The following is a 24,446-nucleotide window of genomic DNA, read 5'->3' on the forward strand; positions in this document are numbered from 1 at the left end:
GAGATTGGTCCGCTGTTAACCAATGAACGTTGAGAGGCGTTACCAGTCGTCAGGGCAGTCACCGCCCACTTGATTTTTCCGCAAATTCATAAGAAAACTCTGAAAAATATATCGACTATATTTTATAATAACTGTTCATGATCTAATAAGATTCTAATAATAAAGAAATTCGGAACAAATTTGGCTGTGAATTTATTTTCTTTCAGTATTTTCCTATATATACATACATATATACCTATATATATATATATATATATATATATATATATATATATATATATATATATACATACATACATATATTTAGATTATATATTTAATATTATAGATATCTTAATTTCTTACAAATTTTCAATTTTCAATTGTGGCTTAATAATTTTCATTTGAGTTATTGTGTATTGGCAACGTTATTTGTGTATATGTTACACCGAATCCGTGAAATTGTCTATTACACGCATTCGGCAAGAGAATTGCCGAATGCGTGAAAAATGCAAGCATGCTGCCCAGTTCACGGATTACGTAAATTCTTTGGCGAATGCGTGTATTCGGCAAGAATTTGTCTGCTCAAAGCATGGATTCGGTAAATAGACAGCAGCGCTCCAGTATTATTTTTTAGAACTGGACAGCGTGCACAAGTGTCAAAGTGACATATGACATATGTTTCGATCATCTCATATGACTTATACATAAATTAATGCCATTTTTATACATTTTGATCAATATTTTAACAGTGAAACATATGTATGTAGTCATATTATACATAATAATATGTAAATTAAACATCCTTATTCAGCTGTCACTTTGACACTTGGTTATAATATAATACGCTGTCCAGTTCACGCATTCGGCAAAGAATTTACGGAACCCGTGAACTGGGCAACGTGCTTGCATTTTTCACGCATTCGGCAATTCTCTTGCCGAATGCTTGTAATAGACAATTTCATGGATTCGGTGTAACATATACATATATGTACATATGTATATATTTTTAATTGTCTCTTAAGGATTAATTAATTTTTATTTATAATATATGCATACACGTAGATAATGTATCAAATATGTATTTTACCTGGACGTTAAGTGAAATGTTCGTCGGAAAATTTCCATAAACAGATCGTAAAATTTTTCTTATAAAAATTTCGATGATCGCGCATTTTTATTTCATGTCCGTTAGATATATCAATTGTATATACATAGATTGCTTTTACTTAAATTGAGTACCTACTAACTAAATGGTTTGAGCTGAAATTGTATAAGTACATTAAAAAAGAAATGATGTACCATTTTTTTTAGATTATAGCGCGTGAAAAAACAGATAAAGTAAAAATTATATATTTGAAACGGTAAATTTGTAATACTCTTATCTATTATATCCAGTTGCGGTTTTAGGGGGGGGCTGGGTCGGGCGCCAAATTGGAATTTTATTTAATTCGTGTAAATACGAGTAAACACTAGTAAGAGCTTTTTGTTCGAAATTTTACCGATTTAAAGTTCACCACACATCTAATTAACCCTTTTAAACGAAATCAAAAAATAGTGTGGCCAGAACACTATCCTAATAAACATGTTTCAATAGAAAATACTCAATATAGTATAGTATTAACAGTGGGAAAAAATCCCAAGTGAAAATACGTAATTTTGACTTTTGATTTGAACTGAACGACTCCTTGGAGAGATTTGAAAGCTGAAAAGTACTACAAATGAAAGATAAAATACCCGACTGTAGATTCCAATATTCATTTTGAACAGAAAATTAAAAGATGTTGAGATATCGACCGAACAACACCAAAATATAGAAAAATCGCGCGATTTAAAAAACACATATATCTCCGAATCTCGAGCCAATCAACACTTTTTATTACCAGATTCGTGTTCACTGGGCATAGATCTATAAGAAAAGTCATATCTCGTCTCTGAAACATTTTTCGTGTCGAACAGTGTTATTTGTGAAATTTTTGTTCTATTCAGAGTATTTGATTAAAATCTTTGTAGAATTTTTAAGTGATATTTATTCAATCTATAAACTAATTTTTATTTTCAATACACACCTTCTTAAATCTGATATCAGGTATGCCAAATATGAAACGCGAAAATTTGAAAATTTGGGTTCCAAAAAACCGCCCGAAAGAAAAAACCGATTTTCGTTTTTTTTACAAGTAAAAAGCCGGTTAGCCGGCTTTCACCGGTTTCAGAAAATTAACTTTTAATTAAATTGAGAGTACTCGCAAAGAGCATTCAATGACAGGAAGGAGTGGGTCGACCGAGCCTTGCTTCCGAGCCTAGAGAGTCCACCCTGTCGATAATTCCGACTTTTACCCTACTTTCAATAATATTTTACTGGTTTATGACCTGGTCTTCTTCCATTAATAAATCCCAAAGAAACCGCTCAAAGAAAGTGCTGTACCTTTTTTTTTGTTGAAATAAATATACGCCTATTTCCTAAGAGAGTTTAGATATACACATTTTTTTTGATCTTTCATAGAAATTTGAAATTCATTAATCAAACATTAATCAAAAAAAACCTTAAAAAGCCGGTTGAGTTGAGCCATAAAAGCCGGCTTTCGATTTTTTGAAAAATTGTCAAAAAGCCGGTTTTTTGGTTTCAGTTTAAGCCGGCTCGGAGGCCCTAGTTCATACCTAATACATATATATAATGTTTAAATATCTGTTTTCCCACAATACAAATTGATTTTCAATGTATCCATCAAATTTGGTAGTAGATACCAATCTCATAACTCTACTGTAGAAGTTTAAGAAGAAGAGTTTCAATTTTTACCTTTTTTTTTCAAATTTCACATTGGACAATTTGTCTAATTTTATTAGTCACCGGACCCAGAACGTGCCGCGTATTGTTCAAAGGTTGTAAATGCATTGTTAAAGGTTTGCCGAACCTTTTTTACAAAGGATTTACAACAATGGAACAATGGATAGCACTGTGACTATCCTACCTCTATTAATTATATGAAGTTTTTTTTTAATTTAAATGAAAATTTAGTCTTGTTTTGTTCGAATACATATGTACATTCAGATTTTATTTAAATTTATACAAAATTCTTTATTTCAATATTCTCTATAGTTCGTTTAATAGTGGATTTGAGAAAAACATAAAAAAAACCTCGATTCGTTAGAGTAAAAGTACTACTTCCGGTTGAGGTAAAAATATTTAAAAAATATTTGGGTATAAAATTTATAATTTCTATTACATGTAAAAAAATTTCAGTCTGATTCGATTAGTGGTTTGGGAGGTAATTGAATTCAAAAACTTAAAAAAGAGGATACCTATAAGGGGAGATACCATTTCTAGTCAAAAAATTTACATCGTATTGATAAGAATTTCAGTAACTGATACTAAGTTTCAATTCAATAGTACTAACGGTGTTCGAAAAATCACCAAAATTCACAGACACACACACACACACACACACACACATTTTTTATAGATCATTAAAACGTGATCCGTGATCGATTCTGAGTTTGAATCAGTCAAAATCTCGAGTTAAAATTTTTGCATACACAACTTCATCTATTGTTATTACGTACATAGATAAAGTAATAATTATGTGAAATCACCAAACATTTTCTGTATTAATTGTGAATTTTTCGAAGGAAGATAATAAGAAGAATCGTCTAATTGGAAAAACGTCACGTACTTGATGGAAAACATCAAGTTTTTCAAGTTTTTCTACCAAATGTGTATAATTTTATTTTTATCAGAAAATCCTAGCTTTCTACCAAATGAGATTATTCAGAACTACTTTTTATATACATAGTTAGTTTTTCTTATATCCTTAGTACCACCAACTTGTGACTGCGGACAGTTGACAACACATTCCCAACACACCCTGTCCATTTCCTGCATGTACACTCATAAAATTTTTGAATAATCACCAAAAATAACACGAGTACTAACATAATCACGGTCACTTATTCATTGCGTATCAATTAAAAAAGAACAACTGTACACCCGCATGATAAACTAATCATTAATGCAATAAAATTTATTACATTTCTGTTTAGATTTAGATAACGAAGTGATCAAACAACACGCGACAACATGGAACGAGAAAGCACAGAAGGCGAAGGCGCTTTTCGACTGCGAGCTTTCGTCACCGATTCAATTTTCACACAAGCAACCGACCTGTCTTGCGATGACATTTGACGTCTCTCTCTGACACGTTCGTCGAGTACGAAATAGAAGAAAAAAGCCATAGTCGACTTGGGACTCTTAAAGAGGGATGTATACTTGTGTCTCTTTCTTTGCATTAAAGCCAGAAGGAGATAAGGCGATAGTAGGCGGGAATTGCGTAGCTCTCAAGTCAGTGCACAAGGCACTCATTGATCACATTTAGATCAGCGCGGGCGCAGTTGGCTGGGCGTCGCGACGCCGCTGCACAATAAGCTTCTTTCTTCCCCGAGGTGTCCCTCAACAAGTGGTTCCATTCAATACGGGAAAAAGTCCGTGTCCCGCGTCTCTAAATCAAGATCGAATCGCGCACGTGGCCCCGAGGTAAACAGAATCTATGCAACAAGTGTCAGTTTGACTGTTGTCGGAAATATGCTGTCCTCGCCCGCTTCTGCCAATCATCCTTGTTTACTCGTCGCTATGAATAAGTCCTCGCAGTCTGTCAAAGTGGAGAACGAAGGGGAAAAGTCATCTGTGCAGGCCGTTATACAGAGGTCCGTCATACTGCACAGGGAGATGAAGGCTGAATTGCCGCTCGCTCTGGGCAGTTGTAGCAGGAGGTCTGCGAAACTTCACATCGAAGATCAGAAGGAGATTAAAGATGCCGTCTCCAAAGTGTTGCAAGAATACGACTTTAAAGCTGTGCCTGCAGCCACCAAGTGAGTCAATTTTGATATTTGTAACGTAAACCAAACGTACGCGTTGTCAGAATTTTCTTTTTGGGTATGCTTTTTCAATTAATATTTAATTAAAGATGTGTTATGTTGTCAACAAAATTATGATAAATCTTAACACATAGAATACGATCGCTTAAATCCAAAGGTAAAATTTCATAATTTCATAAAAAAGGTCTTGGTTCATATTTTTGATTGAAAATTGAGATTTTTTTATTAATTTTCTTATAGTTCGTAACTTTTCCAGACTAAATTATGTATTCATTTGAATAACAGTTTAAATAATATTTTATGTGGGGAAAAAAAATCATGTATAAAGAGTTTTTGAGGCTTATTATAGGTGATATTAAATTCAGTTTAATTAGTAGAATCGAAATATTACCAACGTATATACTTGTTTATTGAATAATCAAAACTGATAGAAATAGTTTTTCTTTTCTTATTATGGTAATTAGTGACGTCCTGAGACTTTATGCCACCCTTAGGCGAAGTTCAAAATGCCGCCCCCTCTAAAGATGTCATGTAAACGGAAAAATAATCATATTAAAGATAGATATTTTGAAACATACATTATATCATATGTTTTAATGAAAGTAATTAGAATCCTTTGGGTCAGTTAGAATTTTGTGGTCCATTCTTGAGTGGCAAATTATTTGTAATAAAATATAATAATTTCAATTTAAAATTACGATTATTTTTCTTTCTTTGGTTTGCCGCCCATCAAAATATGACGCCCCTAGGCTCTGCCTCATTTGCCTATATCCACGAAACGTCTCTGATTGTAATGCAAATACTTAAAATTAATTTAATGATGAAGTATGTGAGAAAATTTAAATTAAATGAAGTTTTTACCAATAAAATCTACATAAAAATTACTTTAGCATTCGCATCTTTATGATTTTTTTATTTAATACACATGTATGAATGTGTGTAAAAGTAAAAAATTAAAATGATATCCAACGACAATATTTTGTTGTACACATTCACTAATTTTTAAAGTTTGCCTTAATAAATGTAGTACAATTAGAAGAGGCATTGTAAAAATCAATGAAATTTTCCGTATAACTCATTTAAAAATATAAGATGTGAAATTATTTTCAAATTGTCGCTTAAATATGTCTACATATTCACCACTAAAATATCAAATTATTTGGGGTTTGACAAATTAAATTTTTCATGTCTAATACTCATATGCTTATACGATTTCTTAGATTGTAAGTCCATACCAAACATATGTACATATGTATGTACGTGTGTGTCTTATTTTAATTTGTATGATGTGGCAGTGTACACATCCGTCTGAATGGCTTTTCTTAATTTTCTCCTGTAAAAGCTTAAGTGATCTCGTTGTTTCAATTTCAACACTACCGTTACGATTTTCGTCCGAGGCCACCTCTCAATCGTCGGTTCATAAGACATATTTTTTGTCATTTTTTTCTATTGTCTCATTTTCTTGAGCGCTGCTTTTAATTATCGCAGTGGGTAAAAAAAATTGTTTGCCGTGTCCAAAAACGGTGATGCGCATTTAGACGCTCAAAAGCGAAAAAGCCGACCGACATTTTGGAAAGTATCACCGTGCTAATTGGCAGCCGCGGACCACTCAGAATTGATCCTTTTGAGCGCGCGTCACATCGCTCGTGTTTGTTCAAATCAATATTGGACCGTGCTAAGATATTACCTCACTAATGTATCACGTACGTGCCGTGCTTTGTCTCCGACAGAGACACAACAGCGCTCCTCAAGGTGTGCGGCGAGAGCTCTCCTAATTGTCCAAATCAAAAGTCCACGTAATTAACAGCCTTTTTTGGCTGTATTTTCTAGTATCGCGGCTATGAGGAATGGCGCTCTTAAACGATTCATTTTGAATTGTTTTGATTTTTTGTATGAGGTAAATGTTAATGGTGCAAACGCTGATTCATTAGATATATGTATGTATATATGTATGTGTATGATTGAGTATATTCTACTTGAAGGGCCCCGTGTTGGGACGTTCGACTGATCGATATTGCTAATTTAACTCTTTAATGCTAAATGTTTATTATTTTTCGATCTGCCCATTCTTTGTGTCCAGTGCCGGTTTTAGGGGGAGGACGGGTCGGGCGGCGCCCGAGGGCGCCAAATAAATTAGGGCGCCACTGGATGCGCTTTAAAATTTAAAACTAGAGCGCCAAAAGCCATACAAAATTTTAGATTAGAGCGCCAAAGGCGAAATTTTTTTCTAAAATTGTGTTTAGAAAAAATTGCCCGAGGACGCCATTGGGTGTAAGGCCGGCACTGTTTGTGTCCATGTGAAATCGTATCTGTTATATCATACTTTCTTATACGATTATTTCAAAAAATAGCATTCAACATATAGGTATTTTTCTAATAGTTCTGATAGATTTTTCGCTTTCATCCATAAGGTTTTTTTTTGGTTTGTCATAGGTCACGGAATTATTTTTCCATAGCCTGGGATTTCTCTCGGCAGCCCTGACTATATTATTGACATTCTATTCAATCATCATTTACAGCCAGTCAACATCCACTGCTGGATGAAGGCCTCTCCAACACGCTTCCATTCGTCTCTGTTTTTGCGCAACTCTTATCCTTCGCACCCCACACATTTTAATAATTTCGTCTACCTTTCTTCCTTGTGGCCTTACTTTCACCCTTTTACATTCTCTAGGGTACAATTCAATCACTTTCGTTCATTATTACATTACTACGTGACCCACCCATTTCTTTTTACTCTCTCAACTATATCGAATACCTTTGTCATACTTCTCACCCACGAATGTCGCTTCTTATATCTCCTCGTTATGCCGCGCATAAAACGTTCCACACTTATTTGAGTGTGTTTTATTGTTCATAAATTATGTTCACAACACATTTAGGTCTATTCTATCTATAAAGTAAATAAACCTAATTACAATTCTTATAATTGTTTAATAAACATTTTATCTTTATATAAACAGTATATCTTTTTCAAATGAAGGCTTTTTAAAAAAATATTGTACTTGTCTACATACCTATATATGTATATACATATGTAATTACAATAAAAACCGTTTTATTATTTTTCATTCACACATGAACTATGTCTACCGTTATGAACCATGGAAACTTTAAGGATTTACATGAAAACTATAAAATAAATTGTATTATACATATTATACTTTGATAATTTAATTTTCATATTAAAAATATTTATTAATACTTTCTCATGGGGTGAACTCAAGGTAATATTATTATTATTTTCACAACACACCTAAAATAAATATGCGATGTCAATTGGGGGATACATTCTTGATATAAATATTTAACCCTCATTTTTATCCACGTTGACGTACACGTTTAGACGCGAAAATAACTACATACATATGTTGTCTATCTAGTTCCCATGCCTTCTAGTGAATATATGCCAATTCTCATGGTGAAACCTTTTTTGCGGCACCTGTCAATAGACAGTGCTAAACGGTACCCATTAGTGACACGCTACTAATGCACCAGGTGTCAAAGTGTATCCAAACACACCTGATTCAAGTGTTTCGCGACCACTTCACAGCGGCTATCTAAAGCTTTTTCAATTATCCCTACACTCATTACGATTATGATAAATCAGGCTGTGTAATATTTAAAAAAAAAACCAGCTTATTTTCATATATCTAATATGTATACGTGAGTGTTGAAGTTGGGGATTGAGTCGTTTATTATAAAATTCCCTTCGAAACAGTGGCCGGATGAGCTTATGGACATTTTATTACGCAATGTTATCTCATCTTGTGCAGCATGGCGCTTTTAAATGCACTATTTCATGTCACAAGTGTTTGGGTAGTCCACGGTGCACTAAGCGCATGCTGCGTTTCTTCGGTTCGCTAACTAAATATCCGCGGTAGGTGAAGTGCATTCGAATGCATGTGGGGTATCCATATCTCGAGATGTATAAATCGGAACGATAACATATACGTATGTAAATTTTCTCGCATATACATATGTAAATCTTAAATGTTACAAATGGGAGAAAAATCTCGACAAAACATATGATGAAACTTTAGTCTGATTTTTATTGTGTTATCTGGCCGTGCCCACGTTTGTTTACATAAACGATTAAACAATGCAACGGAATCATTGGACAAAAATTTGGGTATGGTAGCCACTTGAAATAAAAATGAACATAATATCGAACTCAAGTACATACATATTTGTCATTCTCATTGTGTATGTAGGTACATATGTATGTAGATAGGTAAAATAAATATTATTTTTTAAAAACAAACAATGTATACGTTTCATTTTATAATTTAGATATTATTACATAACATGGGTATTTTAATTTTATTTATCTAAGACTTCGTCAACGTTTTTTATGCGTATACATACATACATACATATGTAATGTTATGCTTTATAATGTTTCGTACGTTTTCTTGTTTATTTACATTGAGAACGTTTACTTTTCTTATTTCTTTGACAGTTCACATTTGAAAATTAAAATTTTAAATGATATTTGTCCTACTTCTTTAAACAATTTATATCTGGAGTTGATAACCTTTTTATCCACCATATTGTGCCGTGTCTTAATTACGACAAGTGAATGTTATACAATTCATAGTTTTTTTTACTTTTAAGGTAGTATATGAATATTTTAGATTTCAAGCATATTTGTTTCAAGATATTTTGCATGAAAATATGTACAACTATATTATTGCATTGTCTTCTAAAAGGGATTAAGAAGATGATTAAATTTAATAAGATGCAATATTGATTTTTTTATTTTTCATCTGTGTCAGTCATATTATGCTTTTGTAGATATGTAGTTAGTTATATGAGCCGTTATATTTTAAAGTGGTCTTTCTTCATTTCGAGAAATATTTCGCAAAACATTAAATATATACATATGTTTAATGTTTTGCGCTTAACAATATTTAAAATGCAGGTGGCCTGTAATACCTACGTTTATTCTGCTTTTCCGAGATTTTGGACATATTGAATTAAAATAAGTGATAACAATTTGTGAATTAAGTCAAAGAGAAATTATATTTTTGAAACTGGACTTAAATTGGACTTACGCCACTTTCTAATATAACGGCTCAATGTACATTTAAACTTCTGATTGGTAATTCTTTGTATGCTAAAAAGTACTTGAACAAAATAAGTTCAGATAGCTAACTTCATTCTCCATATCTGTGAATATGTATATTGAAAAAATAAACACATTGCCCAATTCTGGCTTAGACAACTTTTTGACAGTCTGAAAGATGAATTTTATTATTATTAATAAATATTTAAAATTAAAATAATGGCAACGTATGGACATAATGAAGTTTGAAAAGTCGCAAGCCGTGGCTGTTGTGAATCAAATTTTAACAACCCGGTAGTAAAATTCTCGAAAGTAAATACATTTGTAGAAACACACACTTATTATGACATAAAATGCCCTCGTAAACCGACATTTGTTTACGCACCACGAAAGCCATCTTGCACTGTCGGAAAAAATCCTGAAAAAAGGTTTCACTTTCTGTAAGGCTATAAAAACTCTCTCGTTGTAAACGGTGGCATTTTTACTAGCAATAAAATTAGTTACGATTTTTCTTGTCAACGCGTTGTCGGTCTCCATTTGAAACACACTTATTTATTTGCGTAACGTATTCAGGGTTCTCAAACGACCGATGTCGATTAATGGCGTTGTAAAATTAACATAAATAATATTTCTCGTGCTATGTGGGTTGATTTGCGATATCTACCGATTGGTAGCAGATGTGTTTTCCAACAGCGTTCGATTTAAAACCTCATTGACACGTGTTGTCGTTATATTCAGTGAATTTGGAACATTGAAAATTTTTAATAATTAAATTAATATTTTATGTTTTTCCTTGTTAATGCAGAGCATCGTCTGAAAAGCAGCGATCGCATGTGAAAAGGCCCATGAATGCTTTCATGGTATGGGCTCAGGCTGCTCGACGTCAGTTGGCTGATCAACATCCTCAGCTTCACAATGCTGAATTGTCCAAAACGCTTGGTAAAATCTGGAAGTAAGTGCTTACTAAATATATGTATATCACCTTAAACTGAAAGACTCCCAATTTAAATACTGCCACAACTTGAAAAAAAAGTGTTACATATAACTATTGCAAGATTTAGATAATCTCTGTCGGCAGATTCTTAATTTACTTACACAAAGTCATGGTTAAAATCTTTATGAAAATAGTGTTTGATTATTTAATATGTACATTAAATAATCCGAAGAATCTTGATTTTGGGAACTCATGACTTTCTTCAATTTCTCATTTTTTTCTATCTACTTCAGAAAGTTTGTCTCCGTAAAAGTTCTCTTTATTAAATGCACTTCAGAAAAAATAAAATGTTCTTTATAAAATAGTAGTTGTTTTACCCGGCTTCGCTCAGCATTTGTAATAACAGCGTAAACATGGCGAATCTAATAGTAAATATTCATTTGTTTTTTTATTAAATTTATTTGAATCGAAAAATATACATATATATGTACATACTTAACATAGAAAGTCTCTTTCGAAATTATATATTAGATTTTATTTCAAAATAATTTTGAATACATACATACATATTGCATTCAAATTCAAATATGTATTTTTTTTTCTATAATTATAGAATGGTGTATAATTTTACAGATAATTTATATCGGATCGAGTTCGATATTAACTGTCGTTTAGATCAATATAATTATACTGGAAAGCTTTTTGAAAATGATAAATAACGATTGGTAGATAAAGAGAACTATCTAATAAAATCAATTATATATAAACTAGTCATCATCGGTAATGATCAAAGAACTGCACCGAACTTGAGATACTAAACTGATTTCGTATTGTTACTGCAACTCATCGTTGTTTTAATTTATTGTAATTATTATTAATATAAGTCAACATTGGAACATTGGCAGTGGATGATATCTATAATTTGATTATAAATTATATGTTATGCTTACATATGTATATGTATGTATGTAATAAATAAAAATTACGAAAAATTGTTGCAACAGCAAAAATACCAAGTTGAACAATTTATTTTAATATTAAGCGCTACCTTTAGGAAGCTTATTTTTTTCAAGGAAATTTTGGGGTACTTTTAAGGACCATGGATTATCGAAATTAAATTAGGAAATAATTAGGGTTAACGGAAATCATGGTAGCCCTGTCGGAATCGGCCCCACGCGCGTCTCATTCTCACGAATCGCTTACTTTTACAGAGCGTTGGATACTGGCGAGCTGCTTATCAAGATTGGCGAGATGATCCTCGGCAGACGATCGCCATTTTGCCGACTTCGTCTAACGTGGACAGGGCTTTTAAATCAATTAAAGATAAAAAAATTTCATCATTTGATTATGGGACAGAAACTAAACGAGTGAAATTCTATCTATTCAGAAAGTACTTAATTTGACATTTTATAGGCAGCGAATCGTTCCATAATGAATTCCCAATAACTAATCTGATAAACCTAATCATAGATGATAAATTTCAATGGCCAGCAATGATTTTAGTACCTAGTTGTAATTCAAAAATCTTCACTAATTCGGACTGACTATATGAAATTGTTCAATTTGGTTACGTTTTTGTAATACATACATACATATTTTATATGTAAGTTTGAGTTAAGTAAAATTTTTAATTAAAATCAAAGAAAAAATTAAAAAAAGTGAACACAATTAAAAAAAATTCAAATAAAAACGATAAAAGAATATCACTCGTATTTTCATACAAAAATAACTAATTTGATGTATTTAAATACATAATTCAATACGCAAATATTTATATTATATTGAGATTTGTGAGTTGAAGTCGACTGGAGTCCACCTCTCGCAGACTGGTTCGTTTTAGATTTCGATCCATGGCTGCTCTTGGAGCTCGCGATGAGTTGATGAGCCGATGAGATGACTATGTCGAGATACAGCCATTAGGAATATTTGTACCAAACCAAATGTAATTTACCGTTCCGGTCTATTACCCAACACCGCTATACATTTTCCACAAGATACACTTTTATTGCTCCGATTCGCGGACTGACGCGCGCGTCTCTGAATTTCCCCACAATATTCCTATATTTTATTCGTGTTTGCATATTCTTTAATTAGGTTAGTGTGAAGTGGAGTTTTCTTTCCGAGTGTACATAAATGCGACTGCGCATATCTTCGGCAAACAAAGTGTTGAGTATGTAAATAGGGGGGTGCACAATCGGTGGTGGGAATGTCTTTCCTGGTTTCTCGTTTTAAATTATATGTATTTTGAGGTTACAAACTTCCATGGAGAATACCGAATGGGACAGGAAGTCATATCATATCTTTCCGGATGTTTGTTTAATTCTTATTTGTAATAATTTCATACGAAAAAACGCATGATTATTTGTACGAAAAAGAACGGTACTCGGCAATCTTTAAGTTTGCGTTTGGCAGAATTATAAGATTGACTCTAGATAGCCGGGGGCAAATTAAATTATTTTTTTATCAGATTACGTCTTTGCGTATTGAAATTAGTCACAGTGTGAAATATATTTTCTAAGCATCCGTTTAATATTAAAATTGCATTCATTTTTATTGTTTGAACTCCTTTGACCTGGGTTGAAGATATACATATATATGTATGTACATTGAATTTACTTATGTAGATCATACATACATACATATGTACCTACATTCATAAGTTTAGTAGTATTTCGCGTGTTTTCTAGATTCAATTATTGTAGACGTTGATATTCGAACCCATTTTTTGGTTATTTACAGATAAAATTCTCTATGTAAGCCGGAAGATAAAGTGACCCGTGAAAGGTTCAAACGGGACAGTGCTCTTAAAGTTTAAGAGCACTGTCTTAAATACATATATATTTAATACGTTAGCTAGTTGCTGGGATAATTGTTTTATTTCGTATATAAATTAGATATTTAATCTAAAACATGAAGATACCTTTAGGTCATTTCATACCTCTTATAGTAATAATTAATGGGCAGTAAAAATATATTATTAAATTAATATAATTAGTTTATTACATACTATAAAATAGTTGTATGTAATGTATACATAATTCGCTATATTATTTAAAAATAATTAATTTGACTATGAATTTACGTTTCCTGTATTAGTTTTTTTTTTCAATTGTGTCTTATCTGAATATTACGGTCCCAAGACGGGTCACGTAGTATTGACCAAAATAAATGCAGGCCGTTAACATTTGTTTCTAATTATTATTTTAAATAATACATATTGTTTATACATCTATAACAATTAAAATACAATGCATAATTTGACTTATCCATTAACCAAACAGAGGGAAATTACACCGAGTAAAAAGTTATTTTCAAAAAACTCGACTGATAATTTATAGTAATTTTATAGGTCGTATTAGTTTCTTGAACTAGTTTATAAATATTGTATCTAAAAAGACGTTACATTTATGTATGTATATATAAATAAAACACTTCAGATTTGTTATCACTTGGAACCGTTTAGATCAAATTTGAGTTAGTCTAAAATTTATATCAAATTTTGTTTATCAGCAAATATGTATGTATGTAATAAGCATTCGATTTTTGAACACGTGCGAGATTAGGTATGGGAAATCTAAGGAAAAAATTCAGTTTGGACAGCTGTCGACGTTTTAATTTTTCTTTTATAGTCTCTATGGCAAAATGTAAGATAGCAAAATTTTATCATTTGATCCAAGTGGTTTACAGGCAGGAAGCGACTGCACGTGTGACACTTTTTTTCCATAAGATAACTGTTGCTATATATATCATAAAAAAGTACCTACATATATGTATGTGCGTATGTAAGTCTAAAAGACTTAAATTAAATAAATATTATATTTTTACAGAAAAATGACCGACTATAATAAGAGGCCCTTCGTAGAAGAGGCAGATCGACTTCGTCTGATTCATAAAAGGGACTATCCCGATTATAAATACCAGCCGAGAAGACGTAAAAGGGAGGTAACTAAGAGGACTCGTTTCGAAGACCTTAAATCAGAAGATTCACCGACCGGAGTAGATGTCGGATCTCCAGTATCCACATCGCCGAGATCTTCAGCCAGCAGCTCCGTTCAATCCGGAGTGATATGTCAGCATCCCATGACTTCACCTCAGTTGCAACATCATCTTATGAACACGACACCAGAGACAGAGGCAAATATCAACGAGAACTGCTTGGACGGTTTGGAGTTGGATCAGTATTTGGCCCATCCAGTGGCTCATTATCCCACGAACACTTTTACTCAAAATTATTGGTATAAGTATGCCCAAAATGTGAACGAGGAACATCCTCATCAGTTTTGGTTGGACGAGAGGAATAAAAGCGTGGAAGGTGAGGAAAACCACCGTTTCCACGAATACCAGTCGACGGGGAGGTATTCCAGCAATCACTCTACTCTATCCAATTACAGTATACCCAGTAGCTATCCTTATTCTCAACCATCGTCCGTATCTACTGGACCGCCTTCTCCTTGGCCTGGTTGTGTCTGATTTCGACTGTACAAAATAAAATAAAAAATTGAACGCTGATAATATGCATTTTATGACATCGTAAATATTCATAGGAACGAGTTAGAATCTCATATAAAAATATTTCTCAAATTATAAGAGCAGTTGGAAGATACATATGCATATCTGTCATGTGAAAAAATGCAATATAATTTTTTTATGATATTGATAATTCGATCATATTTAAAACATGAATCTTAACTTGTGAATCTTATTACGTAGACTAAGATTATTTTATGATGTGCCTTATTTTTTATTTTTATTTTTTTATTATATTTAAAAATATAATGATAATCGTTTATTACGAGCACCAAGTAAAATTCGTAATTTTTTTACAGCTTTAAAATAATGCTCATAATAAATGAATATCACGATACCAACAATTTGGTTAACAGTTCTTTTTGAAATTAAATTTTTCATTACGTGTTACAATAAAATTTAAGAAAGATGTATTGAGATAATTCCCAAGTACCAAATGTGTTTCGAAATTGATTCATTGTACGAATTGTTTCTTCATTGATAATTATTTTATATGTTTGTTTTTATTATATTTACTTCAAAAAGTAAATTAATATATAATTATTATATTTTTTCAAAATATTACTTATTACAAAATATTATAATACATATGTTTAAGAAGCATGTGAATGTTTACATTTGTAAGTGATTGACGATATATTTTAAGTATTGTACTGTATGAAAGTTAGAGTAAGTTTTTTTAAATAAATAAATAAAATCGAATTCATTTCGTTTTAATATATTTTATATGCTGTACATACATATTATCATCATCATCTTGGAATTCTTTTTAATTTCATGTCTCTAATCTTCTTCTAAAAAACCATCATTCATACGTTTTCCTTTAATCATCAACCCAACCACAACTTGATCTTCTTCGCTCATTTTGCCTTGTATTGGAAAATATTCGAGTATTTTCTTTGCTTATCTGCAAATTCATTCTTTCAGCTACACATTTCAACCATTTCACCAAGTGCTATCTTATGTTGTTACGATTCACACCTACGTACCTTTCGACCCCTTTTTACAAGGCTTTTATATGTTTCTCTTCCATAATGGTTCAGGCAATACTCCTACATTCTTCCGATCGGTTTGAAACTTTTCCATTTTTATCATTACATATCATTCCAACAGCTCCTATTTGGATCCAACTATCATCACAGCTTGAAGAAATAAAAATAATTTTAATTTAATCACTTGAAAATTTAAATTTAAGGCTACTATGTACATGATACACAACCAATTTAAATAAAATATGATTTTTATATACATATGTACATATGTAGGTACATATATATTTTACAAATGCGCAATTACGACTTTAATGCACTCTGTTTTGATTGTTTTTTTTTTTGTTCAACTTGTGACATTGACGAGGATTTAATTATTGCGTTGGATTCGTTGGCGTGCGCATGCGCACACGCGGTGCATACTGCATCTGCATTTCATTTGAGCGAGTTAATCGTTGGTGATGCACTGGCGGTTCCGGTATGCAACCGCTTCTTGCATTCACTAAGATGATGATGCAAAAAATATTCTAGCAAAAAAATTTGTCTCGCGCCGCGACGAACCGTTTTCTTAACACTTTCATGATTTAATTAAAATTTAATAAAACCTGAAGTTCTTGCACAAACATGTACATATACATACACATACATATAATATATACTCACGGTACCAAAACTTGGACCGTAGACGGATTTTGGTGGGGATCGGAGCCCTTTGTAGATATTTCCAACGAAGTTTATATCCTACGCTGAACTGATACTCAAGATTGAAACTCATTTCATTGTTTATTTATTTATTCTAAACAGACCATTGTGGCATAACAGGAATTCCTAAAGCGCCACAATGGTCAAAAAATACAACACAAAAAAAAACAAAATAACAATTAATACATAACGAAAATAATATACTAATCAATTATACATAAAAAAAATACATTTGAACATAAACATAAATACATCCATACATAAACATAAAAAAATAGCATTTAATAATAACAGATAAAGTAAAAATATCAAATAAAAAATATAGCATAAGGAATGCCTTGCACCTATAGCCAGTTCCAATAAATATGTAAGAAACAACTACAAATACAAAACATCCCTGTAAGGCCCAAATGGAAGAGTATTAATCAAAATTTCACTCATAAATCACAATCAATCATGAAAACAATGATGAGCGCAGACTACCAGATAAATGGGTTAGAGTAATTTCCGACAATTTACGCTCACTAAGGTGGAAAATATCACATTCACATTGTTGAAACGGTTTCTCATTAAATTGGATAAAAAACTATATTACCAGGATTTGAATATGATTTCAATATTTATAATCTAAAAAATTATATATGTACAAGTTTAATACCATATATATCGATCAGGGGCAACCTGAAAATGGCATCATGGGAAACTATAAAATTGATTCCATCGACTATGTCGCTTTTCCCAAGTATTAAAAATAAATTGACATATTGATGGCTTGGTGCACAGATATTGTATGTCCATTTTTTAAATTGAATCGAGTTTTAAGTTTGTACTCAATCGAATTTTAAGTTAATGTGCTGGAATAATTCAGGATTATCCTTTCACGGTAATTTATATATACCACATAAATTATATTGAAAGGAAAAACCTGAATACCTAAAAAATAAATTACCTTGAAAAAAACATAATTCCAGCATCTACAAACTTAAAATTCGATACAAATTTAAAAAAAATCGACATACAATATCTGTGCACCAAGACATTTTTTTTTCGACATACTGAAAATATGTTGTATCTATGTAGCTTTATACGACATTTTTCATATATTAGTTAACCCCCCTTCCATTAATTGAATTCTAAATTAAAACATTGTTGCTTAACATACATATGTACATATGTATCAAAGTCAATTACATGAATAACAGTATATTTTGAAAATATTATATTATTCAGATTATTATGAATTTTCTACAACATCACAATGAATTTCCGAGACACAATACACGTTTGGAGTATTTTCATCAGTTGAAATTTTGAATTACTAAAATACATTTTAAACTGAATTAGTATTAAAATATTCTACGTATTTATAATAGATTGATATTGTTGAATCGGGTTTCTTTGAAAATGTGGAACACTCGACTTGACAAATTGCGATGGCAATTCGTCAATGTCGCAGCTTTATTGCCAACGGTTACAATTTTGTTTCAGCATCGTCTTGCTTCACTTCTAAGCCGTCCCTGCTAATAAATAATAATACCGAGAACCACAACAACAATTAAAGTATACATGTGCACAAATTGAATTTAAAATATTAAAAAAAAATGCACATTTTTTCCACTGAACATCTTACAGATTTTAGTGAAAGGTATGAATTTGTAAAGACTGACGTATCTGAGCTGCCATATCGATCGACCAATGAAGCCGCCGGTTCCCCGAACGGTGATGGGAGTATTTTTGAAGATGTGGAGTGATGATGGTGTGTTTTTTGGATATAGTCGGCAGCTGCTATATAGTCTGTTGGCATCCCTCGTAGGAAATGGTCCGCGGTTGCCGCCTCTAATTGATGTCGTCGCCTAATTAATTTACGCCCGATCTACTTCGAGACCAACTATACGCTAAGAAATCTCTTAATAATAACGACCCAACGAAAAAATAAAATTAAACACCCAAGACGACCTCTTCTTTATTGCCAGTTTGCAGCTACAATGTCTAAAGCGCCAGATACTGCGAATCTACACTACGTATACGAATGTTGGGTGAAATATTATATGTAGACATACGCTGGAAATGAAACGTGTCAAAAGTATTAGTTGAAATAAAGTACTAGATAAGGTTTTCAATTACACATAGTACATACTAGGGTTTCTGACCCGAGCAACCCGGGACAGACATTCCCGGGAATTCACGAAATTTTTGCTGTCCCGTGTCCCGGGAATTCTTATCTTGAATCCCGGGAATTGGATTTAAAAATATCTTGAAAATATACAACATTTTCACGACTGCACGAAGGGAAATAATAAATCAAATTCTCAAAAGTTTGTTATTTAGCAGTAAGTATAGCACATTCCTCGAACGTGGAAATTTTATGATCATAATATAATGGTTCTGTGCGTTTGGCCAAAATCGTTTCTAGTAATTTTATTTTTGGAAAATCTCAATACTGAAGGACTTGACTTTATCGATAAATATTTTGAGAATTGAAAATTAAAATCGAAGAAAGAAGAAACCTAAAACTAATTTTTTAGCACAAATTTTTAATAATTACATATAATTTTATACCGAACAAAATATTCTTTAATTAAAGAGAATGTACATATGTTTATCCTACGGTGAAACTATTATGAAGCGAGTATATCCTTCTTGTATTGACGATTCCACAATGGAAGAAACTGGACACATGTCAAAAAAAATGTTTTTTTGACATGTGTCCCGGGATCCCGGGAATCCCGGGAACGATCCCAGGCTCCGTCCCGTGTCCCGGGAATACAGAAACCCTAGTACATACATACACAAATACATATGTACATATATATTTTATTTTATTATTTTATTTTTTATTTTTTATTTTACATAGATATACCAGGAAGGCTTGACAAGAAGATCCCAATGCGCCTTCCTAGACAATTAATTAATTACAAACAATGCAGAATTTTTATTACATAAATCACTGTATTTATTTAAAAAAAGATAAATAAAAAAAATTGAGCACACACCACAATTATAAAATACACCAAATTATAGTTAAGTTAGATTTTTAAAATAATGATTTTATAAGTTACCGTATTTATGTAGTTATTTGTGTAAAAATTACAAGACAAGACCAGAGAGAACTAACGTAACAAAACCCTTGGTAGCTTTCAATGAGTCGTGATATTCAGATTTTTTTTATTACAATACAATACATGTGACCGCTTCGAAAATGATCTCTCAGTAATATGCATAGAAGTAGAATGCATATAATCGCTCTCAGCCTCCAAAAATATTGCAGCAAAAACTCTGCGCGGCAGAGTTTGTTCATTGTTTGCTAAACTTCGTTTCTCTCTCTCTTGTCTCTCTTCTAACTTTCCGTCTCTCTCTTCGATGGCTCGCTTTTAGACGATACTTTTCTTAACAATGACCATTCTATGCATTCTACTTCTATGGTAATATGTAGTGAAGCACTATACTTGAGTAACGTAAAACAGATCAAAATATAAGGGCCGTGGATCAATAATAATCAGAAATATATTTTTTCTCATGAATTAAAATTTTTAATACGAATGAGGGTTTTCTTGGGGGAAGGCCAATCCTAGATTCCTTGAAGGCCACCCTTATTTAAAACTAATGTTATAATTAGAGTTCAGCTGCCCATGTGAATTGCATACAAGAACAGGGCCTTGTGGTCAGCACGAACAAAAATTACAATTGCTATGAAATGCTTTGAACCTCCCATAGTACATATGCATATTTAATGAATGACTACGAGTGAGAGTTTTTGTCTTTGGGGTAGGTTAATCTTGGGTTCGCTGAAGGCCACCCATAGAATTCAGCCGCCCGCCCGTGTGAATTGCACACATTGCACATTAAGGGGGGGGGGGGGGCTTGCTCTCATCCATCTCATACCACATATTTTTCTAATTTCGTCTACCCACCTTCCCTTTACCCCTTCACTTTCTCTCGGATACCATTCCAGCACTTCTTTTACCCACCTTTTTTGCTTCTTCTATTGCCATTTTTATGTCTTCATTCTCTCCACTATATGTATAGTATGGATATAGGTATGGATCATTGTATGCCGAGGATACAATGATCCACGAAGCAATGCTTGCAAGCAACAAGCAACAATGCTTGAAGTCAATTTATTGATTGTATGTTTTTTAGTATGAGAATATCTCACTTATTAATCATGCGTGAATTATTTTTTTGCAATAATTCATGAATGAATGGACAGTGATTAAAAACATACGCGTATACAAAGATGTGTTCATACGTTAATAAATCGATCAAGCGTTTTTGATTCTTACTCATGCTTTTATTATCTGGATTTTAATTGTAATTTATTTTTCACTTGTTTTTCAAGTCGTTGTAACAAAACAGTTTTGGTGTTAGTGTCGCGATTGGTATGAGGTAAAAATAAGCTGTCAAAATATTATTTTATGATTACCTAATAAAATGACACGCAGGCATTTTGGATTATACGATTGGGATTACGCATCGTTTGTGGGTATACATATATTATCAAATCAATTATGGAGTCAAAAACGTGTGACGCATTTAAACTTGTGCGCTCATAGACGTTGGAAAACGATTTCTTTAGACCACCAGCGAGCACATTCCCCCAATCTTAAACGTCATCGTGAAAAGTCACTATGTGAACGTGACCAGATTTTCTGGTCTGATCGAGGTTCTTCGGATTGGATGTGTATTTTTATTTAATTAAAAACAATTAAAAAACAATATTAATATAAAACTATATCGCATTTCTATTATTAATAATTATTTTTTTCTAATAAATAATATAAATTCACGAAATATGCAAGTGCATAAATATGTCAATAATTTCAAAAACGATAGAATATTTTATAATACTAGATTCTTTTATTATTTGATTATCTTTAATTGATTTGGAGTAAATTAAGTAGAGTTTGTGTGTTTAATCTTTATTTATTTTATTTCAATCGAATATGCCTTTACAGATCGCTCCAAAGCGATGAGTGTACTAATACAGATACAATGCTATACTACAATTAATACAAGCATTTTCATACAATGTGAATTCATACAAACATCATCCACAGTGACTATGGAGAATTTTTTACAGCATTTTATTATAAAAATGGGCGAACCTCAAGACGCTGAATAACTTGAGATTTGCAAGAGAGATTGGAAAGAAAATGCCAATTTACAGGAACTGTTTGAATGCAAATCAGAAAAATTGGCAAACTCTGAATGGAAACGATCGACCTGGAGTAACAAACCAAGGTCTGGCCAACAGCTACTAGTGGGAATTGAACCGTGACCACTCCGCTCGAAAGCATAATATGCTAACCACTAGTCCACGCTGCTTGTTATAAAACTAACGAACAAAAAAATAGACGAAGAAAGCAATATGATATCGATGATGTTTGAATATTTTTGGGACTGTTGTTTTCAGATGAAATCACCAACAAATAGAAGGTATTAATCAGAGCCTACTACTTCATACTAGCGCTACGGCCACTAGTGTCCCATCCCATTATTTTTTTTTCACAATTTTTGTATATCTTCATTAAGTAAAATATCAAATACCGTTTTTAATCCATTCAATACGAACAACAAATAAATTCAATTGCAATTTTCATAAAGATAGATAGATCATTTCGTAAATACATAGGTAGGGAGAATGATGTCCCTCCTTTTAGCGCTAGTCTACATTTTAAATAAACATTAATTGTAAAATTTAAGATAATAATCAACATTTTAAAAATCCATGATTAATCGACAAAATTTAACTCTATTCCAAAATAAAATCAAACGCATTATTTTACATAGTATGGAATATTATCAACGGCGTTTTAGCGCCCCCCTCAATCTTGCGCCCATGGTCATCTGCACCCCTCGGCCTCCCTCCCACGCTACAGCCTTGGTATTAATGTGGTTTTAATTTTTAATAAAGAGAATTCAAATGTAAAAATTGTTAACGTTACAGTAATATAAAATAATTTATTTTGAAATTTTAATGGAATATTCAGACATTCTCATCACAAGAGATGAAGAGTAGATCTATACGTATGTATGTATTTTGTTCAATATTTTTGAATAATTTTAATAAATGGCACTTTATATAGATTTATAAATACAAAATAAAATAATTTATTTATATATTTGCAACTTGTATTAAAAAAAAAGGAAAAGGAAAAAAAATTGTCGTTAATTAAATTTTTATTATAAAATTGTGTCCAATTCTTGTACACAATGCTAATCAATGACATAAAAGTGATTATTTTTATTAAATAATAGTCAGAAGGTATCTGAAGTAAGTATAGTTAATAATAAAATTAATTGCTTAATCATCCCTGAACCAGTCAATGGGTTCCTAGAGAATTTTAAAGTTGACACACCACTCACACCTTCTCTTCTTCTCATTCACCGAAAGTGCCGGTGTACCCATTGTTGGATGCTTTATCATCGCTTCCACTTCAAATGACTACGATGAGTATCATAAAATATGTTTATTTAGCGGTATTATATAACAAATATACAAGAATACTTAATCTCGCCCGATTGTTGTCGCCTGTCTCGTCACTCATCAACTCTCTTTAGCCATTTTTAATACACATCATTCCATCGTCTGTATTCGCAGATGACATACCGTCGAGAAAAAACGATGTTTGTTTATGTAAAATATCGATACTCTGGCTTTGAGACGTTTAATATTACGATACCTACAATTACGATATCACTTGATGGGAATGGAACACTAAAATTTCGCTCGAAGACCGTACGTTTTCTTAGCATTAAATTCGATGATTTATGTTTGTATATATGTATGTATATACATAAGCAAGTCAAATACGAGATACGACGATGTGAAAAAATAAGAGGAAATTGAGAACATTTACGAGAGCCAATGCTTTAAATATATCATTTAAAGATATCACGATGTCGTCAAAATGCTATCAGTATTGTAATGGAATCAATTGAACGGTTTTCTGATATTTTTGACTCATCCAATAAAGTAATACAGTAGTGTTGTTGTGACACATGTACATGTTGAACATTTTGGACTTGCACCAATTGTCGTGTAACCGTATTTATATTTAAAGTTGAAAATTTAGTCTAATTTAAGTTCGAATTCAAATTTTTTATCTTATTATACCTACATATATGTATGTACGTACATCAATCCATCAAAAAGTAAATAAATAGGGTGATTCTGAGGAGTGGTGTCAGATAATGTTAAAATACATACATATGTATAAGGGAAAATCGAAAATCACTAGTGTACAAATATACATACATATTATTTTAACATAAATATACATTATATTTTGGTTTAAATGTTGTATAAGGCGCTTCGTTATGAAATCATCGACGGGTATAATTAAACCTAAATAAACATACAAGTGATATGGAAATT

At 32.0% G+C, this 24,446-nt stretch overlaps 1 protein-coding gene across 1 annotated transcript; it reads left to right on the forward strand.

The window, feature by feature from the left end:
- The first annotated feature begins 4,327 nt into the window (after positions 1 to 4,327).
- On the forward strand, positions 4,328 to 15,415 carry LOC143911883 (uncharacterized). Its single transcript, XM_077430971.1, has 3 exons — positions 4,328 to 4,842; positions 10,722 to 10,868; positions 14,678 to 15,415. Exons 1-3 carry the CDS (start codon positions 4,556 to 4,558, stop codon positions 15,318 to 15,320), a joined length of 1,077 nt encoding a protein of 358 aa, XP_077287097.1. The 5' UTR covers positions 4,328 to 4,555; the 3' UTR covers positions 15,321 to 15,415.
- Positions 15,416 to 24,446: the final 9,031 nt, after the last annotated feature.

Source organism: Arctopsyche grandis, chromosome 5 (assembly GCF_051622035.1).
Source record: "Arctopsyche grandis isolate Sample6627 chromosome 5, ASM5162203v2, whole genome shotgun sequence".
Taxonomy (NCBI): Eukaryota; Metazoa; Arthropoda; class Insecta; order Trichoptera; family Hydropsychidae; genus Arctopsyche; species Arctopsyche grandis.

Bases quoted from the DNA above. Each gene is read 5' to 3' on its own strand.
- LOC143911883 (XM_077430971.1), top strand. From the start codon at position 4,556: ATGCTGTCCTCGCCCGCTTCTGCCAATCATCCTTGTTTACTCGTCGCT. The intron at 4,843-10,721 runs GTGAGTCAATTT...TTGTTAATGCAG, and splicing joins GCTGTGCCTGCAGCCACCAA to AGCATCGTCTGAAAAGCAGC. The intron at 10,869-14,677 runs GTAAGTGCTTAC...ATATTTTTACAG, and splicing joins ACGCTTGGTAAAATCTGGAA to AAAAATGACCGACTATAATA.